Below are 19,214 nucleotides of genomic sequence, written 5' to 3'. Positions count from 1 at the left end.
AAAGTAGATGTCTTAACCAACTTGCCAAAACTATAGTTTGTTAACAAGATATTTGTGGAGTGGTTGATAAATAAGTTTTAATGACTCCAACCTAAGTGTATGTAAACTTCCGACTTCAACTGTAAATGCAGGCATGGGTTTCTGTCCATGCTTCTCAGAGTCTGTAACGGCTCCTCTACTTAAGTGCCAATAAAACCTGCAACTGGCAGATGCCGTCAGGGAGATCACAGTACGACCCCAGCCAGTCGCTCTTGAGCCAGAACACCAGCCCCACCAATAAGCTGTTGGCACGCTCAAACCGCAGGAGGCTGACGCCAATGTATGCTGGGACCACTAGGCCCAAGAGCTCACAGGCGATGCACATGACCAGGTAAGATGCACACGTTTTGCTGAAGCCAAAAGTCAGACTGACGTAAAGGACTAAAGGATGCATTCTCCTCATCCTCGTTGGCCCCTAGCTACCCTAACTTGGGCATACCTGAAGCTCAAGTTGCTCTGCAGCGTTGGGTTGATGTCGTCCCACTGCTTTGTCAGCCTGTTGGCCTCCTCCAGCCATGAGGACAGCTGTTTGTAGTGGGGCAGCACCACACAGAAGATGCCTATGCAGATCCCCACTGAAGGGTTCTTAACTTCCCTCGTATTCGGCCTCTATGAGATTGCTGACAGCTGAGCAGAAGGGGTGCAGGCCGGGCAGCACCCACACCAGCAGCGTCAGGGCGCAGTTCCACAGGGCTCTGCAGGTGTCGGTGTGGCACCCAGCGTAGCGTGGCTCGGAGGCATAGTCCAGCAGCCCCAGGGCTAGCATGGGCAGAGGCAGCTCGTTGAACACGTCCGAGGCATGCTCCAAGAGGAAGCACTTGGACACTGGGGAGCAGGCAGGTCCGAGGAACCACACAGCCGCCATGGCGCATGACAACGCCATGTTGACCAGGAAGACGGAGAGGCCACAGCCGCCCATGAAGGAGGTGTGAAGCCGGCACAGGCAGATGGGCAGGATCAGACAGTCCAGGCCAACCTTTAACAGCGAGATGAACAGAATCAGGCTGGTGTTGTCCTCGCGGCCTTCCTCTTCCCAGGATTCAAAGATGGGAGGCTTTATGAAGATTTTGCAGTTGAGACTGAGCCCAGATCCAGAAGTCATCTATTGGGTCTGTGACATTCTGATCGATGTCACCAGAAAAAGCTGTTGAAGAGTGAGTGGAACAATTAGCAGTAATCTACAAACAGCTTCTACCAAGCAATGAGACAGTTTTCTAGTGTTATCAGTACTACCTGGTCTCTCGTGACTCGTCTACAACAACAACCCTTTATGGAAGTTGAAAATAAGAAACTTCAACTTTCCCTTTAATGGATGTAGCATGCCTCAACACTCATTGTTTGGATTCCACCAACCTCAAGTATTAAGAAATACAGTACCCAACGAATGCATTTAGATGGTGACAGGTTGAGTCAAAGGCTAACATTTCCAGGTTTGGCAATCCATTGACTATATTTTCAGCTATAGAATACGAGTTTGTCCAAGTGCAGGAGGAAATGCATGCCTTCTTTTGAAACAATGCAATTGCCTAATCCAGATATTTTCCACATACAGTAACAGGAATCTTCAATTATAAAAAGCTTCAAAATATGATGTTAAAACTATCATGCTGATCTTGTGGACTGCCAGTCCATGCATCTATATCTCCATCTATGAATTTGAGCATGATTGAATTCCTTCAGCCCCATCTCTCAGCTCAATTGCAAACCAAGTGACAAGGTTGCCTTTTACTAAATTAGAATATTTGAATTAAGAGTTGTTTTCCAATGACACAAAAAACGATCAATCCACGTAACACTGTGGTCATTTAAACACATTGCATGTAGGCTCTACCTCTCAGTTGTTGTGGGTAATGCTGGTGTAAAGGGATTTTTCAGGTGAACCAAAAGGAGAGCAGTCAATGATAACATCAATCAAAAATCTATCCGATTTAATACAAAAATTCAGTGAGAACACCTCCAGAGCAGAAGCAAAAATATTGTCTAACGGGCCTCTTGGAAACAGGCCCTTTATATTCTAATCAGACAGCACCAAATGTTCTCTAAACCTCAGCCGAGAGGCTTGTATGAAGTCAAAACAAAAGACAGTGACTTTGCCAGCTGCTACAGAATCACACAGTGTTCATAATGTCATCAATAGAATACTAAACAATTTGTCATTGAAACTTCAGTAGCTCTGACGTCAATCACTATCAAACGATTTGAGAACAATCCATAACAAGTCTAGTGATCATCAACCTTTACACAAATGAGTGTCACAAATAGAACACTGGAAATCGTGTATTACACAAAACATAAATATGCTAAGCAGTGTGTTAATTACACTTAACTGAATATGGAGAAAAAATGGTTGGGGGCCTCCCAGAGCTTTTCTTGAGTTATACAGTGTTGTTTTGAAGTAACCTACTGTGTTGTTTTGAACTACTTCACACCCCTTGACCGTTCCACATTTTGTTGTGTTACAAAGTGGGATTAAAATTGACTTAATTGTCATTTTTTTTGCCAACGATCTACAAAAAATACTCCGTAATGTCAAAGTGTAAGAAAAATTCTAACAAAATAGCTTGATTGCATAAGTATTCAACACCCTGAGTCAATACATGTTAGAATCACCTTTGGCAGCAATTACAGCTGTGAGTCTCTCTGGGTAAGTCTCTGAGATCTTTGCACACCTAAATTGTACAATATTTGCATATTATTCATTAAAATATTCTTCAAGGTCTGTCAAGTTGGTTTTGATCATTACTAGACAGACATTTTCAAGTCTTGCCATACATTTTCAAGCCAATTTAAGTAAAAAAATGTAACTAGGTAACTCAGGAACCTTCGGTGTCTGTTGGAAAGCAGACTGAACCAGGTTTCCCTCTAGGATACTGCCTGTGCTTAGCTCTATTCTGTTTATTTTTATACTAAAAAACTCCCTTTTTATACTAAAAAACTCCTTTGCAACTCATTATGTGACTTGTTAAGCAAAGTTTTACTCATGAAAATACAGCATTTCGGCTTGCCATTCAAAAGGGTTGAATACTTATTGACTCAAGACATTTCAGCTTTTCATTTTTTATTAATTTACAATGCATTCGAAACTATTCAGACCCCTTCACTGTTTCCACATTTTGTTGTGTTACAGCCTTATTCTAAAATATATATATATATATTTTCAATCTACACATAACAACCCACAATGACAAAGCAACGATGCAGGGCTCCCTTGAAAAGGAGACCTTGGACTCAATGGGAATCCCCTGTCTAAATTAAGGTTAGATCAATAAAATGTGCATCACATGACTCCTGATTGTCCTTTATGTGAACCTCCTTATCCACACAGTAATGATGGTCAGTTTGACGTGGCTCTCTATGTCAACGTGCTGGTCTACAGTGATGGGACAGTCAACTGGCTGCCTCCTGCTATCTACCGCAGCAGCTGCCCTATAGAGGTACATTATCAATACATTATTATATTATTATTAACCAATAGAGGTAATGAACCAGGGCCCGTATTCATAAAACTTCTCATTGTAGGACTGCTGATCTCGGATCAGGTCCCTAGATCAGCACTCCCACTCTGTAATAACCTTCTTTGTCTTTAGGTGGCGTACTTTCCGTTTGACTGGCAGAACTGCACCATGGTGTTCCGCTCCTACACCTACGACTCATCAGAGGTGGACCTGCAGTATGCCCTGGATGAGAAAGGAGAGGAGATACATGAGATTATCATAGATGAGAACGCCTTCACTGGTTAGAGTCCTCTCTCTTCTCTTCTCTCTTCTGGCCTCTCTTTTCTTACCTCCTCTTCTTTACTCTTCTCCACTCTTCTCTTTTCTCCCCTCATACACCTCTCCACTCCTCCCGCTGCCTTCCCCCTTTTCCCATCTCCCCTCTGCCCTTCATCTCCCTTTCCCTTTCCACAGAGAACGGGGAGTGGGCGATCTGTCATAAGCCCAGCAGAAAGAACGTGAACCCCGAGGACCTGTATGAAGACATCACCTTCTATCTCATCATCGAGAGGAAGCCTCTCTTCTACGTCGTTAACATCATCGTGCCCTGCATCCTCACCATGGTCCTGGCCATCTTTGTCTTCTATTTACCACCTGGCGCATGTCAGTCCCATGCCACACTATGCCACATATGCACATTATGTCTCATTGGCATGTGTAACTTGCATAGAACCGGATAGAGGGCACACTCAGCACAAAGATAGGATGTGTGCCCTCTTTCCATCTCTATGATAAATTGAGATGGGTAACTTGCCATTGTTGATTACATAGCAAGGAAGTATCAGTAAGAATATATGTTGTGCTCTGGGTACGATGTTTATGTAGTCTGTTTATACTTTTTGGGGGTTTATTTCAATATTTTTAGACCAGGGGTCTCAAACTGGCAGCCTGATGAACCAACTTAATGTGGTCCACAGTTGTAAAAGAAGCAATATTTGTCATTAGGTGGTTCATAATGTTTAAGCACAGGCGGCGTTATCACTTGCCAGACAACTACAGTAGATCCATAGCCGCCATGTTTTAGCCCTGTGTTTCCCTCTCTCTCCCAGGTGAGAAGATGACCCTGTCTATCTCTGTCCTCATCGCTCTCACTGTGTTCATGCTGCTGCTGGCTGACAAGGTTCCCGAGACCTCCCTGGCCATCCCTCTTATTGTTAACTATGTCATGTTCACCATGATCCTGGTCACCTTCTCAGTCATCCTCAGTGTGGTGGTCCTCAACTTGCACCATCGGACCCCCTACACACACATTATGCCCCCTTGGGTGCGCAAGGTGAGCTGTAGCCTACATGGAGGCGCTATGGACGGTGGAGTCTGTATGAGACATAGACTCTAGGATCCTCAGCATTCTTCTTCTTCATTATCTTTGCAATACATCTCTATGCAATTTCTTGCTTCTGCACTGGTTCAATGCCAAGGGGCCATATATTTGCTACTTCCTGCTAAAACCTTGACCTTTGACCCCTCATCCAGGTGTTCATCCACTTCCTGCCGAAGTACCTGGGCATGCAGAGGCCCCACCCAGAGGAGCCTTTGGAGGAGGAGCCTAGTGATGACACGCCCCTCCAGAGCATCGACGGACGCAGGCCGGGGGGAGAGTACTTCTTCAGGAAGATCAACCCTGAACTGGTCCTACCCTGGAGAGGCAGGTAAGGTATCAACTAACACACACAGACCAGGGATCCACCAGTAGATAATTGCTTTCGGTTTGAGACAGTCGTCTTGGCTACAACGATTTGGTGGTAAAGAGATTTGTATTCGACTGAATACAAGCTAGCCAAAGCATGAATCTTCTTTTCAGCACTATCCTGAGGCATAAGTATAAATGCCTTTTTCTCCTGTGCCAGCTTCATTATAGTTAGGTACATTGTGTGCCCAGGCTTGGCAGTAGTATCATCTTCTTTAGGCCAATAGATGTGCTATATCATCATAATCTGCTATAGTCTGGGAACCTAGTTCCTATTCCTCCCACCTCTATACCCTCTAATATACTCTACTATACACCATCCCAATAGTCTAGCACAGTAGGTAATGTTCATCCTATACTCATAGCCTCTACTATACTCAACTATACTCTCCAAAGCCTCAACTGTGCTCTACTTTCCTCCACATAGCCTCTACTACACTATACTCTATTCTACTATACTCCACTATACTATCCTCCCCATGGCCTCTACTTTACTCTCCATGGCCTCTACTATACTATTCTATACTCTACAGTGGGGGAAAAAGTATTTGATCCCCTGCTGATTTTGTACGTTTGCCCACTGACAAAGAAAGGATCAGTCTATAATTTTAATGGTAGGTTTATTTGAATAGTGACAGACAGAATAACAACAAAAATATCCAGAAAAACGCATGTCAAAAATGTTATAAATTGATTTGCATTTTAATGAGGGAAATAAGTATTTGACCCCCACTCAATCAGAAAGATTTCTGGCTCCCAGGTGTCTTTTATACAGGTAACGAGCTGAGATTAGGAGCACACTCTTAAAGGGAGTACTCCTAATCTCAGTTTGTTACCTGTATAAAAGACACCTGTCCACAGAAGCAATCAATCAATCAGATTCCAAACTCTCCACCATGGCCAAGACCAAAGAGCTCTCCAAGGATGTCAGGGACAAGATTGTAGACCTACACAAGGCTGGAATGGGCTACAAGACCATCGCCAAGCAGCTTGGTGAGAAGGTGACAACAGTTGGTGCGATTATTCGCAAATGGAAGAAACACAAAAGAACTGTCAATATCCCTCGGCCTGGGGCTCCATGCAAGATCTCACCTCGTGGAGTTGCAATGATCATGAGAACGGTGAGGAATCAGTCCAGAACTACACGGGAGGATCTTGTCAAGGATCTCAAGGCAGCTGGGACCACAGTCACCAAGAAAACAATTGGTAACACACTACGCCGTGAAGGACTGAAATCCTGCAGCGCCCGCAAGGTCCCCCTTCTCAAGAATACATATACAGACCCGTCTGAAGTCTGCCAATGAACATCTGAATGACTCAGAGGACAACTGGTGAAAGTGTTGTGGTCAGATGAGACCAAAATGGAGCTCTTTGACATCAACTCAACTCGGCGTGTTTGGAGGAGGAGGAATGCTGCCTATGACCCCAAGAACACCATCTCCACCGTCAAACATGGAGGTGGAAACATTATGCTTTGGGGGTGTTTTTCTGCTAAGGGGACAGGACAACTTCACCGCATCAAACGGACGATGGACGGGGCAATGTACCGTCAAATCTTGGGTGAAAACCTCCTTCCCTCAGCCAGGGCATTGAAAATGGGTCGTGGATGGGTATTCCAGCATGACAATGACCCAAAACACACAGCCAAGGCAACAAAGGAGTGGCTCAAGAAGAAGCACATTAAGGTCCTGGAGTGGCCTAGCCAGTCTCCAAACCTTAATCCCGTAGAAAATCTGTGGAGGGAGCTGAAGGTTCGAGTTGCCAAACGTCAGCCTCAAAACCTTAATTACTTGGAGAAGATCTGCAAAGAGGAGTGGGACAAAATCCCTCCTGAGATGTGTGCAAACCTGGTGGCTAACTACAAGAAACGTCTGACCTCTGTGATTGCCAACAAGGGTTTTTCCACCAAGTACTAAGTCATGTTTTGCAGAGGGGTCAAATACTTATTTCCCTCATTAAAATGCAAATCATTTAATAAAATTTTTGACATGCGTTTTTCTGGATTTTTTTGTTGTTATTCTGTCTCTCACTGTTCAAATAAACCTACGATTAAAATTATAGACTGATAATTTCTTTGTAAGTGGGCAAACGTACAAAATCAGCAGGGGATCAAATACTTTTTTCCCCCACTGTACATGCCCTATACTATACTATACTCTCCATGTCCTCTACTCTACTCTACTATAATCTCCATGGCGTCTACATTACTCTGCATGTCATCTACTATAGTCTCCATGACCTCTACTATACTATTGTATACTCTACATGCCCTATACTATACTCGCCATGGCCTCAACTATACTCTACTATAATCTCCATGGCCTCTACTATACTCTACTATACTATACTATACTCTTCATGTCCTATACTATACCATACTATACTCTCTACTATACTCTACAATACTCTCCATGGCCTCTACTATACTCTGCTATTCTCTTCATAGCCTCTACTATACTCTACTCTACTGTACCATTTTATATTATACTATCCATGCACTATACTACACTATACTATACTATACTATACTCTCCATGGCCTCTACTATACTCTCCATGATCTCTACTATACTCTACATACACTCTACTATACTATACTCTACTATATTCACCATGGCCTCTACTATACTCTACTCTTCCGTAGCCTCTACCATACTATACTCTACGATACTCTCCATGGCCTCTACTATACTCTACTATACTCTTCATAGCCTCTACTATACAATAGTCTCCATGGGCTCTATTATGCTCTCCATTGATAGCCTCCTCTAAAAACAGTAGTTCCGACTATACTTTCCACTATACTGTCCACATCCCACTCAGTGATGATAAATATCTGACAGATTCATTTGGCCCCTCAGTAGTCTGTGAGTGCCACCCTAGTCTCACCACCCAGAGTGGGGCTCGCAAACACCCAGAGACCCATGGATCTCCAGGGCTGGTGGGCACTACTCATCCCAGGCCAAAGGCATCATATTCAGGCCTGCTAAGCCTCAGACCCCATCCACAGTCGCCAGGGCATAAGCCTCTGTTTGGTTTGGGCATTAGGGGTAATCCCAAAAGAGCGGGATGGGGCGGACGGTTTGAGGGAGGGGAGAAAAGGGTGGCTGGTAGATGAGTGTGGAGTATAGGGAGAGCTGTTGAGTGATCAAAGTAGAGGAGGATTTTGTGGGTTTTGATGTGGAGCGAGGGATGGAGGGATGGAGAGGTTACTCTATCTAGAAGATGGCTCTGCTTCAAGGCGATTGGGGACGATGGCGCCAGTGTCAACTCAACTGTTCCCTCGGAGTGTGTAGTGATTCAACGCTCTCTCTCTGCTGTCACAGAACTAGTTAGAGATCAGGTGGTGCCCTTCACACTGAGTTTACGTGTGTGTGTGTGTGTGTGTGTGTGTGTGTGTGTGTGTGTGTGTGTGTGTGTGTGTGTGTGTGTGTGTGTGTGTGTGTGTGTGTGTGTGTGTGTGTGTGTGTGTGTGTGTTTCTGTTTGTGTTTTCACAGCTCAGGGTCTAGCTATGCTCCGTTCTGCCTGTTGCGTGCCAGCAACATTCCAGGGCTTCTATTCATTACCACAGACAGATGGAGCCGGTGTCACACACACTCTCTCCCACACACACGCAAACACACAAACAAACGCGATGACACATAGTCTCTGTGGTGCCAGAAGGTTATGATGTCCTGGTGCCAGTCTGGCCTCCCTGAAGAGGTGATAACTGATACTGAATGGCCCTGGTACTGGCTAATGAACAAACACATCTCTCGGTGGCTGTGTGACTATAAAACAGTCCCAAAGAAAGAACGTCATGTGAACTAGACACAGTGGAGGCTGGTGAGGAGTGGACGGCTCATAATAATTGGTGGAATAGAGTGAATGAGTCCGTCCCCCGCAAAGTTCCACCAGCCACAACTGGCATGACATACGCCTTAAGGTTGCAAAATAAATTCCCTGGTTTTACCGATACCATGGTTGGAAGATTCCCGGAATAAAAACAGAATTTCTGGAAAACCAAGGAATTTATTGAAAGTTCCAGGAACTTGTGCCTCAAGTTATACAGATAATTATCTTAGACCAACTGTACATGAATGGTGTGGTACCTACATATTCAGAGACCATCACTGGTCTGGGGCTTGAAGACAGTGATACTGAATTAGTGATATATCGATAGACTAGCCTGTTATGTGAGTGTTAGAGGTATCTTGGAGTGACAGGAGTGAGAGGGGGGAGACCTAAGAGAGGGGACCGTGAGAGGTGAGAGGGGACAGAAGACTGGAGGTGAGGGGCGGCAGAGGACAGGGGTGCGTGGCAGTCACCCGTTAACACCCTGTTTGTGGAGCAGGTTGACCCAACATTGTGATGTTACTACTATAGGGTGGCAGGTCTGTAGGGTGCTATGTATGTCTGTGCATGACGTACGCTATTTAAAGGACATATATTTGGGTGTATATTATATTATTTCTGCTGTGTTGATGCCTGGGCCACAGTGTTGGGCCTTGTATCGGATGTGTGAAGGATCAGGTCACTGTTATAATCCTTACAGGAAACGTACGTCCTTGACCGAGATGCATTATCTTTCAATATCATTCAAAATATTGCTCAGAATGATTACTTTATCCCATCCCAGGTATTCCTTAAAGAGGTGGGGTTTCAGGTGTCTCCGGAAGGTGGTGATTGACTCCGCTGTCCTGGCGTCGTGAGGGAGCTTGTTCCACCATTGGGGTGCCAAATCAGCGAACAGTTTTGACTGGGCTGAGCGGGAACTGTGCTTCCGCAGAGGTAAGAGGGCCAGCAGGCCAGAGGTGGATGAACACAGTGCCCTTGTTTGGGTGTAGGGACTGATCAGAGCCTGAAGGTACGGAGGTGCCGTTCCCCTCACAGTTCCGTAGACAAGCACCATGGTCTTGTAGCAGATGCGAGCTTCAACTGGAAGCAAGTGGAGTGTGCGGAGGAGTGGGGTGACGTGAGAGAACTTGGGAAGGTTTAACACCAGACGGGCTGCGGCATTCTGGATGAGTTGTAGGGGTTTAATGGCACAGGCAGGGAGCCCAGCCAACAGCGAGTTGCAGTGATCCAGATGGGAGATGACAAGTGCCTGGATTAGGACCTGCGCCGCTTCCTGTGTAAGGCAGGCTCGTACTCTGCGAATGTTGTAGAGCATGAACCAACAGGATCGGGTCACCGCCTTGATGTTAGCGGAGAACGACAGGGTGTTGTCCAGGGTCACGCCAAGGCTCTTAGCACTCTGGGAGGAGGACACAACCGTGATGGCGAGATCATGAAACGGGCAGTCCTTCCCCTGGAGGAAAGCAGCTCCGTCTTGCCGAGGTTCAGCTTGAGGTGGTGATCCGTCATCCACAGTGATATGTCTGCCAGACATGCAGAGATGCGATTCACCACCTGGTTATCAGAAGGGGGAAAGGAGAAGATTAATTGTGTGTCGTCTGCATAGCAACAATAGGAGAGACTATGTGAGGATATGACAGAGCCAAGTGACTTGGTGTATAGCGAGAATAAGAGAGGGCCTAGAACTGAGCCCTGGGGGACACCACTGGTGAGAGCACGTGGTGCGGAGACAGATTCTCGCCACGCCACCTGGTAGGAGCGACCTGTCAGGTAGGACGCAATCCAAGAGTGAGCCGCGCCGGAGATGCCCAATTCGGAGAGGGTGGAGAGGAGGATCTGATGGTTCACAGTATCAAAGGCAGCAGATAGGTCTAGAAGGATGAGAGCAGAGGAGAGAGAGTTAGCTTTAGCAGTGCGGAGAGCCTCCGTGACACAGAGAAGAGCAGTCTCAGTTGAATGACCAGTCTTGAAACCTGACTGATTTGGATCAAGAAGGTCATTCTGAGAGAGATAGCAAGAGAGCTGGCCAAGGACGGCATGCTCAAGAGTTTTGGAGAGAAAATAAAGAAGGGATACTGGTCAGTAGTTGTTGACATCGGAGGGATTGAGTGTAGGTTTTTTGAGAAGGGGTGCAACTCTTGCTCTCTTGAAGATGGAAGGGATGTAGCCAGCGGTCAAGGATGAGTTGATGAGCGAGGTGAGGTAAGGGAGAAGGTCTCCGGAAATAGTCTGGAGAAGAGAGAAGGGGATAGGGTCAAGCGGGCAGGTTGTTGGGCGGCCGGCCGTCACAAGTTGCAAGATTTCATCTGGAGAGAGGGGAGACAGAGGTCAAAGCATAGGGCAGGGCAATGTGAGCAGGACCAGCGGTGTCGTTTGACTTAACAAACGAGGATAGGATGTAGTCAACCTTCTTTTCAAACTGGTTGACGAAGTCATCCGCAGAGAGGGAGGAGGGGGGGGGGGGAGGGGGAGGAGGATTCAGGAGGGAGGAGAAGGTGGCAAAGAGCTTCCTAGGGTTAGAGGCAGATGCTTGGAATTTAGAGTGGTAGAAAGTGGCTTTAGCAGCAGAGAAAGAGGAAGAAAATGTAGAGAGGAGGGAGTGAAAAGATGCCAGGTCCGCAGGGAGGCTAGTTTTCCTCCATTTCCGCTCGGCTGCCCGGAGCCCTGTTCTGTGAGCTCGCAATGAGTCGTCAAGCCACGGAGCAGAGGGGAGGACCGAGCCGGCCGGGAGGATAGGGGACATAGAGAGTCAAAGGATGCAGAAAGGAAGGAGAGGAGGGTTGAGGAGGCAGAATCAGGAGATTGGTTGGAGAAGGATTGAGCAGAGGGAAGAGATGATAGGATGGAAGAGGAGAGAGTAGCGGGAGAGAGAGAGCGAAGGTTGCGACGGCGCAATACCATCTGAGTAGGGGCAGAGTGAGTAGTGTTGGAGGAGAGTGAGAGGGAAAAGGATACAAGGTAGTGGTCGGAGACTTGGAGGGGAGTTGCAGTGAGATTAGTAGAAGAACAGCATCTAGTAAAGATGAGGTCAAGCGTATTGCCTGCCTTGTGAGTAGGGGGGACGGTGAGTTGGTGAGGTTAAAAGAGGAGAGGAGTGTTAAGAAGGAGGCAGAGAGAAATGAGTCAAAGGTAGACGTAGGGAGGTTAAAGTCACCCAGAACTATGAGGGGTGAGCCATCCTCAGGAAAGGAACTTATCAAGGCGTCAAGCTCATTGATGAACTCTCCAAGGGAACCTGGAGGGCGATAAATGATAAGGATGTTAAGCTTGAATGTGCTAGTGACTGTGACAGCATGGAATTCAAAGGAGATAGACAGATGGGTCAGGGGAGAAAGAGAGAATGTCCACTTGGGAGAGATGAGGATTCCAGTGCCACCACCCCGCTGACCAGATGCTCTCGGGGTATGCGAGAACACGTGGTCAGACGAGGAGAGAGCAGTAGGAGTAGCAGTGTTTTCTGTGGTAATCCATGTTTCCGTCAGCGCCAAGAAGTCGAGGGACTGGAGGGTAGCATAGGCTGAGATGAACTCTGCCTTGTTGGCCGCAGACCGGCAGTTCCAGAGGCTGCCGGAGACCTGGAACTCCGCGTGGGTCGTGCGCGCTGGGACCACCAGGTTAGAGTGGCAGCAGCCACGCAGTGTGAAGCGTTTGTATGGCCTGTGCAGAGAGGAGAGAACAGGGATAGACAGACACATAGTTGATAGGCTACAGAAGAGGCTACGCTAATGCAAAGGAGATTGGAATGAAAATTAACTAACAACTGGGGAAGTGAGGGAGCAGGGCCTCCCTCACTAACCTTTCACTGAAACACTCAGATATAACTCTTCCAACTTCCACTTTAGAAATTATAATTGATGTAAACTACAGTGGTTCAATGTTTCAGGAATAGACTCAAACTTAGTTTATTCAGCTAGATAACTTGGTACAGTGTTCTTCCGTGAAACCCACCCAGTGCACCGTATCCTATGACGCCGTAGCTAACTAGCATGCTAGCATCCAATAACACACGGTTAGCACCAATACTTGGTTACAACAAACTACCAATGGATCATACGTGTCCGTGTCTAGTTCCTTTCATAACGCAGAAGTAATTAAACGATGGCTAGCTAACACAAAGTCAGTCCTGCTAGCTACACAAGTGGACTACACATCTCGAATGTTCAGAAAGTTAAGCTTACGTTGCAAAAATCTTATTGACTAAAATGATACAGTACTGCTAGCTGGTAACATTGGCCAGCTAGCAGTGGCTGCGTTGTTGGCTTTGTTTGAAAATGTAGCTGGCTAGCTAACCTCAATAGTTTCTCTGTACTACACCTCTATCCTTGATACAACGACAAAGACAACTATGATACAAAGACAACTATGTAGCTAGCTATTGTATTCTACAGTACTGCTAGTTGGTAAAGTTGGCTAGCTAGCAGTGGCTGTGGTGTTGACTTTGTTGACTTTGTTTGGAGTGTAGAGTTTAGAGTTTATGAAAAATAATTATTACTTAAATGCTATAACAGTAAATAATATCCATCTTAGAAGTACCGTAGTTTCCCATGGTACAGACAGTGGTAGTCAGTGTTAGTCAGTCGTAGCCAGTGGTAGTCAGCTGTTGTCAGTGGTAGTCAGTCGTAGCCAGTGGTAGCCAGTGGTAGTCAGTGCCTCTGTCGAGCCCCCACATAAAGATATATCCTAGCGTAAGGTAGTGTTCAGGGTGGATTCTCTGACAACAATACTGCTATGGAACAGCTGTGTGAGGGAGGAATACCTTTAGGGGTCAGAGTTCCGTGTAGCTCAGTTGGTAGAGCATGGTGCCAGTGTTGTGGGTTCAATTCCCATGGGGGACCAGTACTGAAAAAGTATTAAAATGTATGCACTCACTACTGTAAGTCGCTCTGGATGAGAGCGTCTGCTAAATGACATAAATGTAAATGTCATACCAACACCACAATACGTTGTCCAAACATTACCTCTGTGACAGGAGTGTCACTGTCACTCAGAGACCTGGAGGAGGGGACACAAGGACACATGCCACAACAGACACACTGGTATGTGTAGAGAAGACTAATGAAGTTTATTTGACACATAGGTAATGTCCTCTGGAAACCTCAATGGTAAAAGACAGACAGAAATATTACACTTCTGACTTCCCCATGATTAACTACATTTGTTGTTAGCATTTAATTGTTTGTGTGTGTTTGCGTTTCTTCTCAAATTCATACACCGTTGTGCTCTCTCTCTCTTCCTCCTCCCCCCCTCTCTCTCTCTCCTCCTTTCTACACGCCCCCCCCCCCCCCCCTCCCCCTCTCAGGAGTGAGAGTACAGTACAGCTCCAGAGGTTCTTTGACAGTGACAACTACTGTCTGATCCTCCCCCCGGACCTCAAGTCAGCCATCGCTGCCGTCACATACATGGCTGAGCAGCTGAAGAAGCAGGATGGCACCGACTCGGTGAGTTACACACACACGCACATACACACATACACACAGACAAGCATGCACACACACACAGAGGCACACACACACACAGACACAAACTTCCCCACGCTCATTAAATTAATCTCCATTCTCTCATCCCAGAGCACAGTCAGTGTTCCCAGCATGCCCTGGTGATGTCCACATGTCACTGCAGACATACTGTGCTTCCTTCTTCATTACTTACTCTGTCCATGTGTGTGTGTGTGTGTGCGTGCGTGTGTGTGCCTGTGTGTGTTCCTCCCTATAGGAGACAGGAGACTGGCAGTACATAGCCATCGTGGTGGACAGGCTGTTCCTGTGGCTGTTTGTCATCATCACTACTCTGGGGACTCTGGCCATGTTCATGGACGCCAGACTCAACTACACCCCAGACGAACCTTTCCCCCTGAGGCCGTAGTCCATTCACACACCTCAGCACAGCCACTCTGGTGCTCACAAGGGATTACAAGAACTACACTTCCCATAATTCCATACCTGAGTACCAACTTCTTTGATATGACGAGGACCAGAGGTTTCCCCAGGTAAAACTCAGTGTTCTATGTATAATGTATTGTTAGGGATGACACAGTACCATATACTTTTATATGAATAGTCCCCTTATCTGATCCTACTCCTTTATGAAAGCAATAAAATCTAATATAGACGGTTTATAGATTAGCATCTATTTATATAGGACAGATATATTATTTATATATAGTACCAGTCAAAAGTTTGGACGCACCTAGTCATTCAGGGTTTTACTTTATTTGTACTATTTTCTACATTGTAGAATAATTGTGAAGACATCAAAACTATGAAGTAACACATATGGAATCATGTAGTAACCAACAAAGTGTTAAACATATATTTTATATTTTTTAAAGTAGCCACCCTTTGCCTCTTGGCATTCTCTCAACCAGCTTCATGAGGTAGCCACCTGGAATGCATTTCTATTAACAGATGTGCCTTGTTAAAAGTTAATTTGTGGAATTTCTTTCCTTCTTAATGCGTCAATTGTGTTGTGACAAGGTAGGGGTGGTAGGCAGAAGATATCCCTATTTTGTAAAAGACCAAGCCCATATTATGGCAAGAACAGCTCAAATAAGCAAAGAGAAGCGACAGTCCATCATTACTTTAAGACATGAAGGTCAGTCAATGTGGAACATTTCAAGATCTTTGAAAGTTTCTTCAAGTGCAGTCGCAAAAACCATCAAGTGCTATGATGAAACTGTCTCTCATGAGGACCGCCACAGGAAAGAGTTACCTCTGCTGCAGAGGATAAGTTCATTAGAGTTACCAGCCTCAGAAATTGCAGCCCAAATAAATGCTTCACAGAGTTCAAGTAACAGACACATCTCAACATCAACTGTTCAGAGGAACCTGCGAGAATCAGGCCTATGTGGTCAAATTGCTGCAAAGAAACCACTATTAAAGGACACAAATAAGAAAAAGAGACTTGTTTGGGCCAAGAAACACGGTTAATTGACATTAGACTGGTGGAAATCTGTCCTTTGGTCTGATGAGTCCAAATTTGAAATTTTTGGTTCCAACCGCTGTGAAATTGTGAGACGCAGAGAAGGTGAACGGATGATCTCTGCACATGTGGTTCCCACCATGAAGCATGAAGGAGGAGGTGTGATGGTGCTTTGCTGGTGACACTGTCTATGATTTATTTAGAATTCAAGGCAGACTTAACCAGCATGGCTACCACAGCATTCTGCAGCGATACGCCATCCCATCTGGTTTCCGCTTAGTGGGACTATCATTTGTTTTTCAACAGGACAATGACCCAAAACACACTTCCAGGCTGTGTAAGGGCTATTTGACCAAGAAGGAGAGTGATGGAGTGCTGCATCAGATGACCTGGCCTCCACAATCACCCGACCTCAACCCAATTGAGACGGTTTGGCATGAGTTGGACCGCAGAGGTAAGGAGTGCTCAGCATATGTGGGAACTCCTTCAAGACTGTTGGAAAAGCATTCCTCGTGAAGCTGGTTGAGAGAATGCCAAGAGTGTGCAAAGCTGTCATTAAGGCAAAGGGTGGCTACTTTGAAGAATATAAAATATGTTTTGATTTGTTAAACAATTTTTTGGTTACTACATGATTCCACATGTGTTATTTCATAGTTTTGATGTCTTCACTACTATTCTACGATGTAGAAAATAGTAAGAATTAAAGAAAAACCCTTGAATGAGTAGGTGTGTCCAAACTTTTGACTGGTACTGTACGTTATCAATTGTAATGTATCCTGGTCTTCCAATGTGTTTGAATTTGAAAGGCAATACACTGCTTGTAGTATTAAATAACTGATTTAATGTACCAACCATTGTCATAGGATTATTCTCTGTTGACTATACCCAATGTGACTATTAAAACCTACCCAAACCAGAAATCGTGGATAGATGGCAGCTTTCGTGTGAAAGTGAAAGCACGAACCAATGCATTTTCCCATGGCAAGGTGACTGGGAATATGTGTCAGGGCTGTGCGCTGCTGGTGGAGAAGTCAGGTGCAAGTGAGCAGGGAGTATTGAACAAGCGCACACTTTATTATGGCAGTAGAGAAAATAACAGAAGAACGCAGCTTCTTGAAAACCTCCAGCCCACAAGGCAAAAGTGTAAGCCGCGATAAATGTTCAATACAAGACACTATAATACAAAATAAACAAACCGTGCAAAAACATGGAAACATGAAAACCCAGTCGGGCGCATAACGATAACCACTTAACACGAAACAATTACACACAAAGACATGGAGGGGAACAGAGGACTAAATACATGCAGTGTGATTATGGAATGAAAACCAGGTGTGTATGGAACAAGACAAAACAAATGGACATATGAGAAATGGAGCGGCGATGGCTAGAAAGCCGGTGACGTCGATCGCCGAACGCCGCCCGAACAAGGAGAGGAGCCGACTTCGGCGGAAGTCGTGACAATGTGGCCGAATACAAACAGTGTAGTTATACCCTCCATAATGCAATCAAACAGGCAAAACGTCAGTGCAGAGTCAAAGTGGAGTCGCAATTCAACGGCTCAGACACAAGATGTATGTGGCAGGGTCTATAGACAGTCACGGACTACAAAGGGAAAACCAGCCACGTCACGGACACCAACGTCTTGCTTCCAGACAAGCTAAACACCTTCTTCACCTCCTTTGAGGATAACACGCGGCCCACTACCAAGGACTGTGGGCTCTCCTTCTCCGTGGCCGACGTGAGTAAGACATTTAAGCATGTTAACCCTCGCAAGGCTGCCGGTCCAGACGTCACCCCTGGGCGAGTCCTCAGAGCATGCGCAGACCAGCTGGCTGGAGTGTTTACAGACATATTCAATCTCTCCCTATCCCAGTCTGCTGTCAATACCTGCTTCAAGATGTCCAGCATTGTTCCTGTACCCAAGAAAGCAAAGGTAACTGAACTAAATGACTATCACTCCGTAGCACTCACTTCTGTCATCATGAAGTGATTTGAGAGGCTTGTTATAAGGATCATATCACCTCTACCTTACCTGACTCCCTAGACCCACTTCAATTTGCTTACCGCCCCAATAGATCCACAACCGATGCAAACACCATTGCACCGCACACTGCCCTGTCTCATCTGGATAAGAGGAATACCTATGCAAAAATGCTGTTCATTGACTATAGCTTAGCATTCAACACCATAGTACCCTCCAAGCTCATCATTAAGCTCGGGGCCCTGGGTCTGAAACCCGCTCTGTGCAACTTGGTCCTGGACTTCCTGATGGGCCGTCCCCAGGTGGTTAAGGTAGGAAACAACACCTCCACTTCGCTGATCAACACAAGGGCCCCACAAGGGTGTGTACTCAGCCCCCTCCTGTACTCCCTGTTCACCCATGACCGCGTGGCCAAACACGCCTCCAACTCAATCATCAAGTTTGCAGACAACACAACAGTAGTAGGCCTGACTACCAACAATGACGAGATAGCCTACAGGGAGGAGGTGAGGGCCCTAGGAGAGTGGTGCCAGGAAAATAGCCTCTCACACAATGTCAACAAAACAAAGGAGGTGATCGTGAACTTTAGGAAACAGTAGAGTGAGCACGCCCCTATCCATATCGACGGGACCGCAGTGGAGAAGGTGGAAAGCTTCAAGTTCCTCGGTGTGCACATCACTGACGATCTGAATTGGTCCAACCACACACACAGTGTGGTGAAGAAGGCGCAACAGCGCTGAAGAAATTTGGCTTGGCTCCTAAAACTCTCACAAACTTTTACAGATGCACAATTGAGAGCATCCTGTTGGGCTGTATCACCGCCTGGTACGGCAACTGCACCAGCCACAACCGCAGGGCTCTACAGAGGGTGGTGCAGTCTGCCCAACGCATCACCGGGGGCAAACTATATGCCCTCCAGGACACCTACAGCACCCGATGTCACAGGAAGGCCAAAAAGGTCATCAAGAACCATCTGAGCCACGGCCTGTTCACCCCGCTATCATCCAGAAAGTGAGGTCAGTACAGGTGCATCAAAGCTGGGACCGATAAACTGAAAAACATCTATCTTAAAGCCATCTGACAGTTAAATATCCATCATTAGCCCGTTTACACCCGGTTACGCAACCCTGCACCTTATATACTGCCCTATATACATAGACTTGGAATGACTGATCACTTTAATAATGGAACACTAGTCACTTTAATAATGGAACACTAGTCACTTTATGAATGGAACACTAGTCACTTCAATAAT

General features: G+C 46.0%; 1 protein-coding gene across 1 annotated transcript in view; it reads left to right on the top strand.

The window, feature by feature from the left end:
• Positions 1-15,233, top strand: part of chrnb1l (cholinergic receptor, nicotinic, beta 1 (muscle) like) — a 38,550-nt gene extending 23,317 nt beyond the window's left edge. Inside the window, exons 5-11 of the mRNA XM_082964566.1 lie at positions 3,365-3,473; positions 3,627-3,774; positions 3,948-4,136; positions 4,583-4,806; positions 5,007-5,182; positions 14,357-14,495; positions 14,770-15,233. Of these exons, the coding sequence (XP_082820692.1) occupies positions 3,365-3,473; positions 3,627-3,774; positions 3,948-4,136; positions 4,583-4,806; positions 5,007-5,182; positions 14,357-14,495; positions 14,770-14,919 (1,135 nt within the window). The 3' untranslated portion in view covers positions 14,920-15,233. The remainder of the gene's footprint in view (positions 1-3,364; positions 3,474-3,626; positions 3,775-3,947; positions 4,137-4,582; positions 4,807-5,006; positions 5,183-14,356; positions 14,496-14,769) is intronic.
• The last annotated feature ends 3,981 nt before the right edge of the window (positions 15,234-19,214 follow it).

This window comes from Salmo salar, chromosome 18, assembly GCF_965601325.2.
Source record: "Salmo salar chromosome 18, fSalSal1, whole genome shotgun sequence".
NCBI classification, from domain to species: Eukaryota; Metazoa; Chordata; class Actinopteri; order Salmoniformes; family Salmonidae; genus Salmo; species Salmo salar.
Note: the sequence above shows the minus strand (reverse complement) of the source record. Positions and strands in the feature narration are given on the sequence as shown.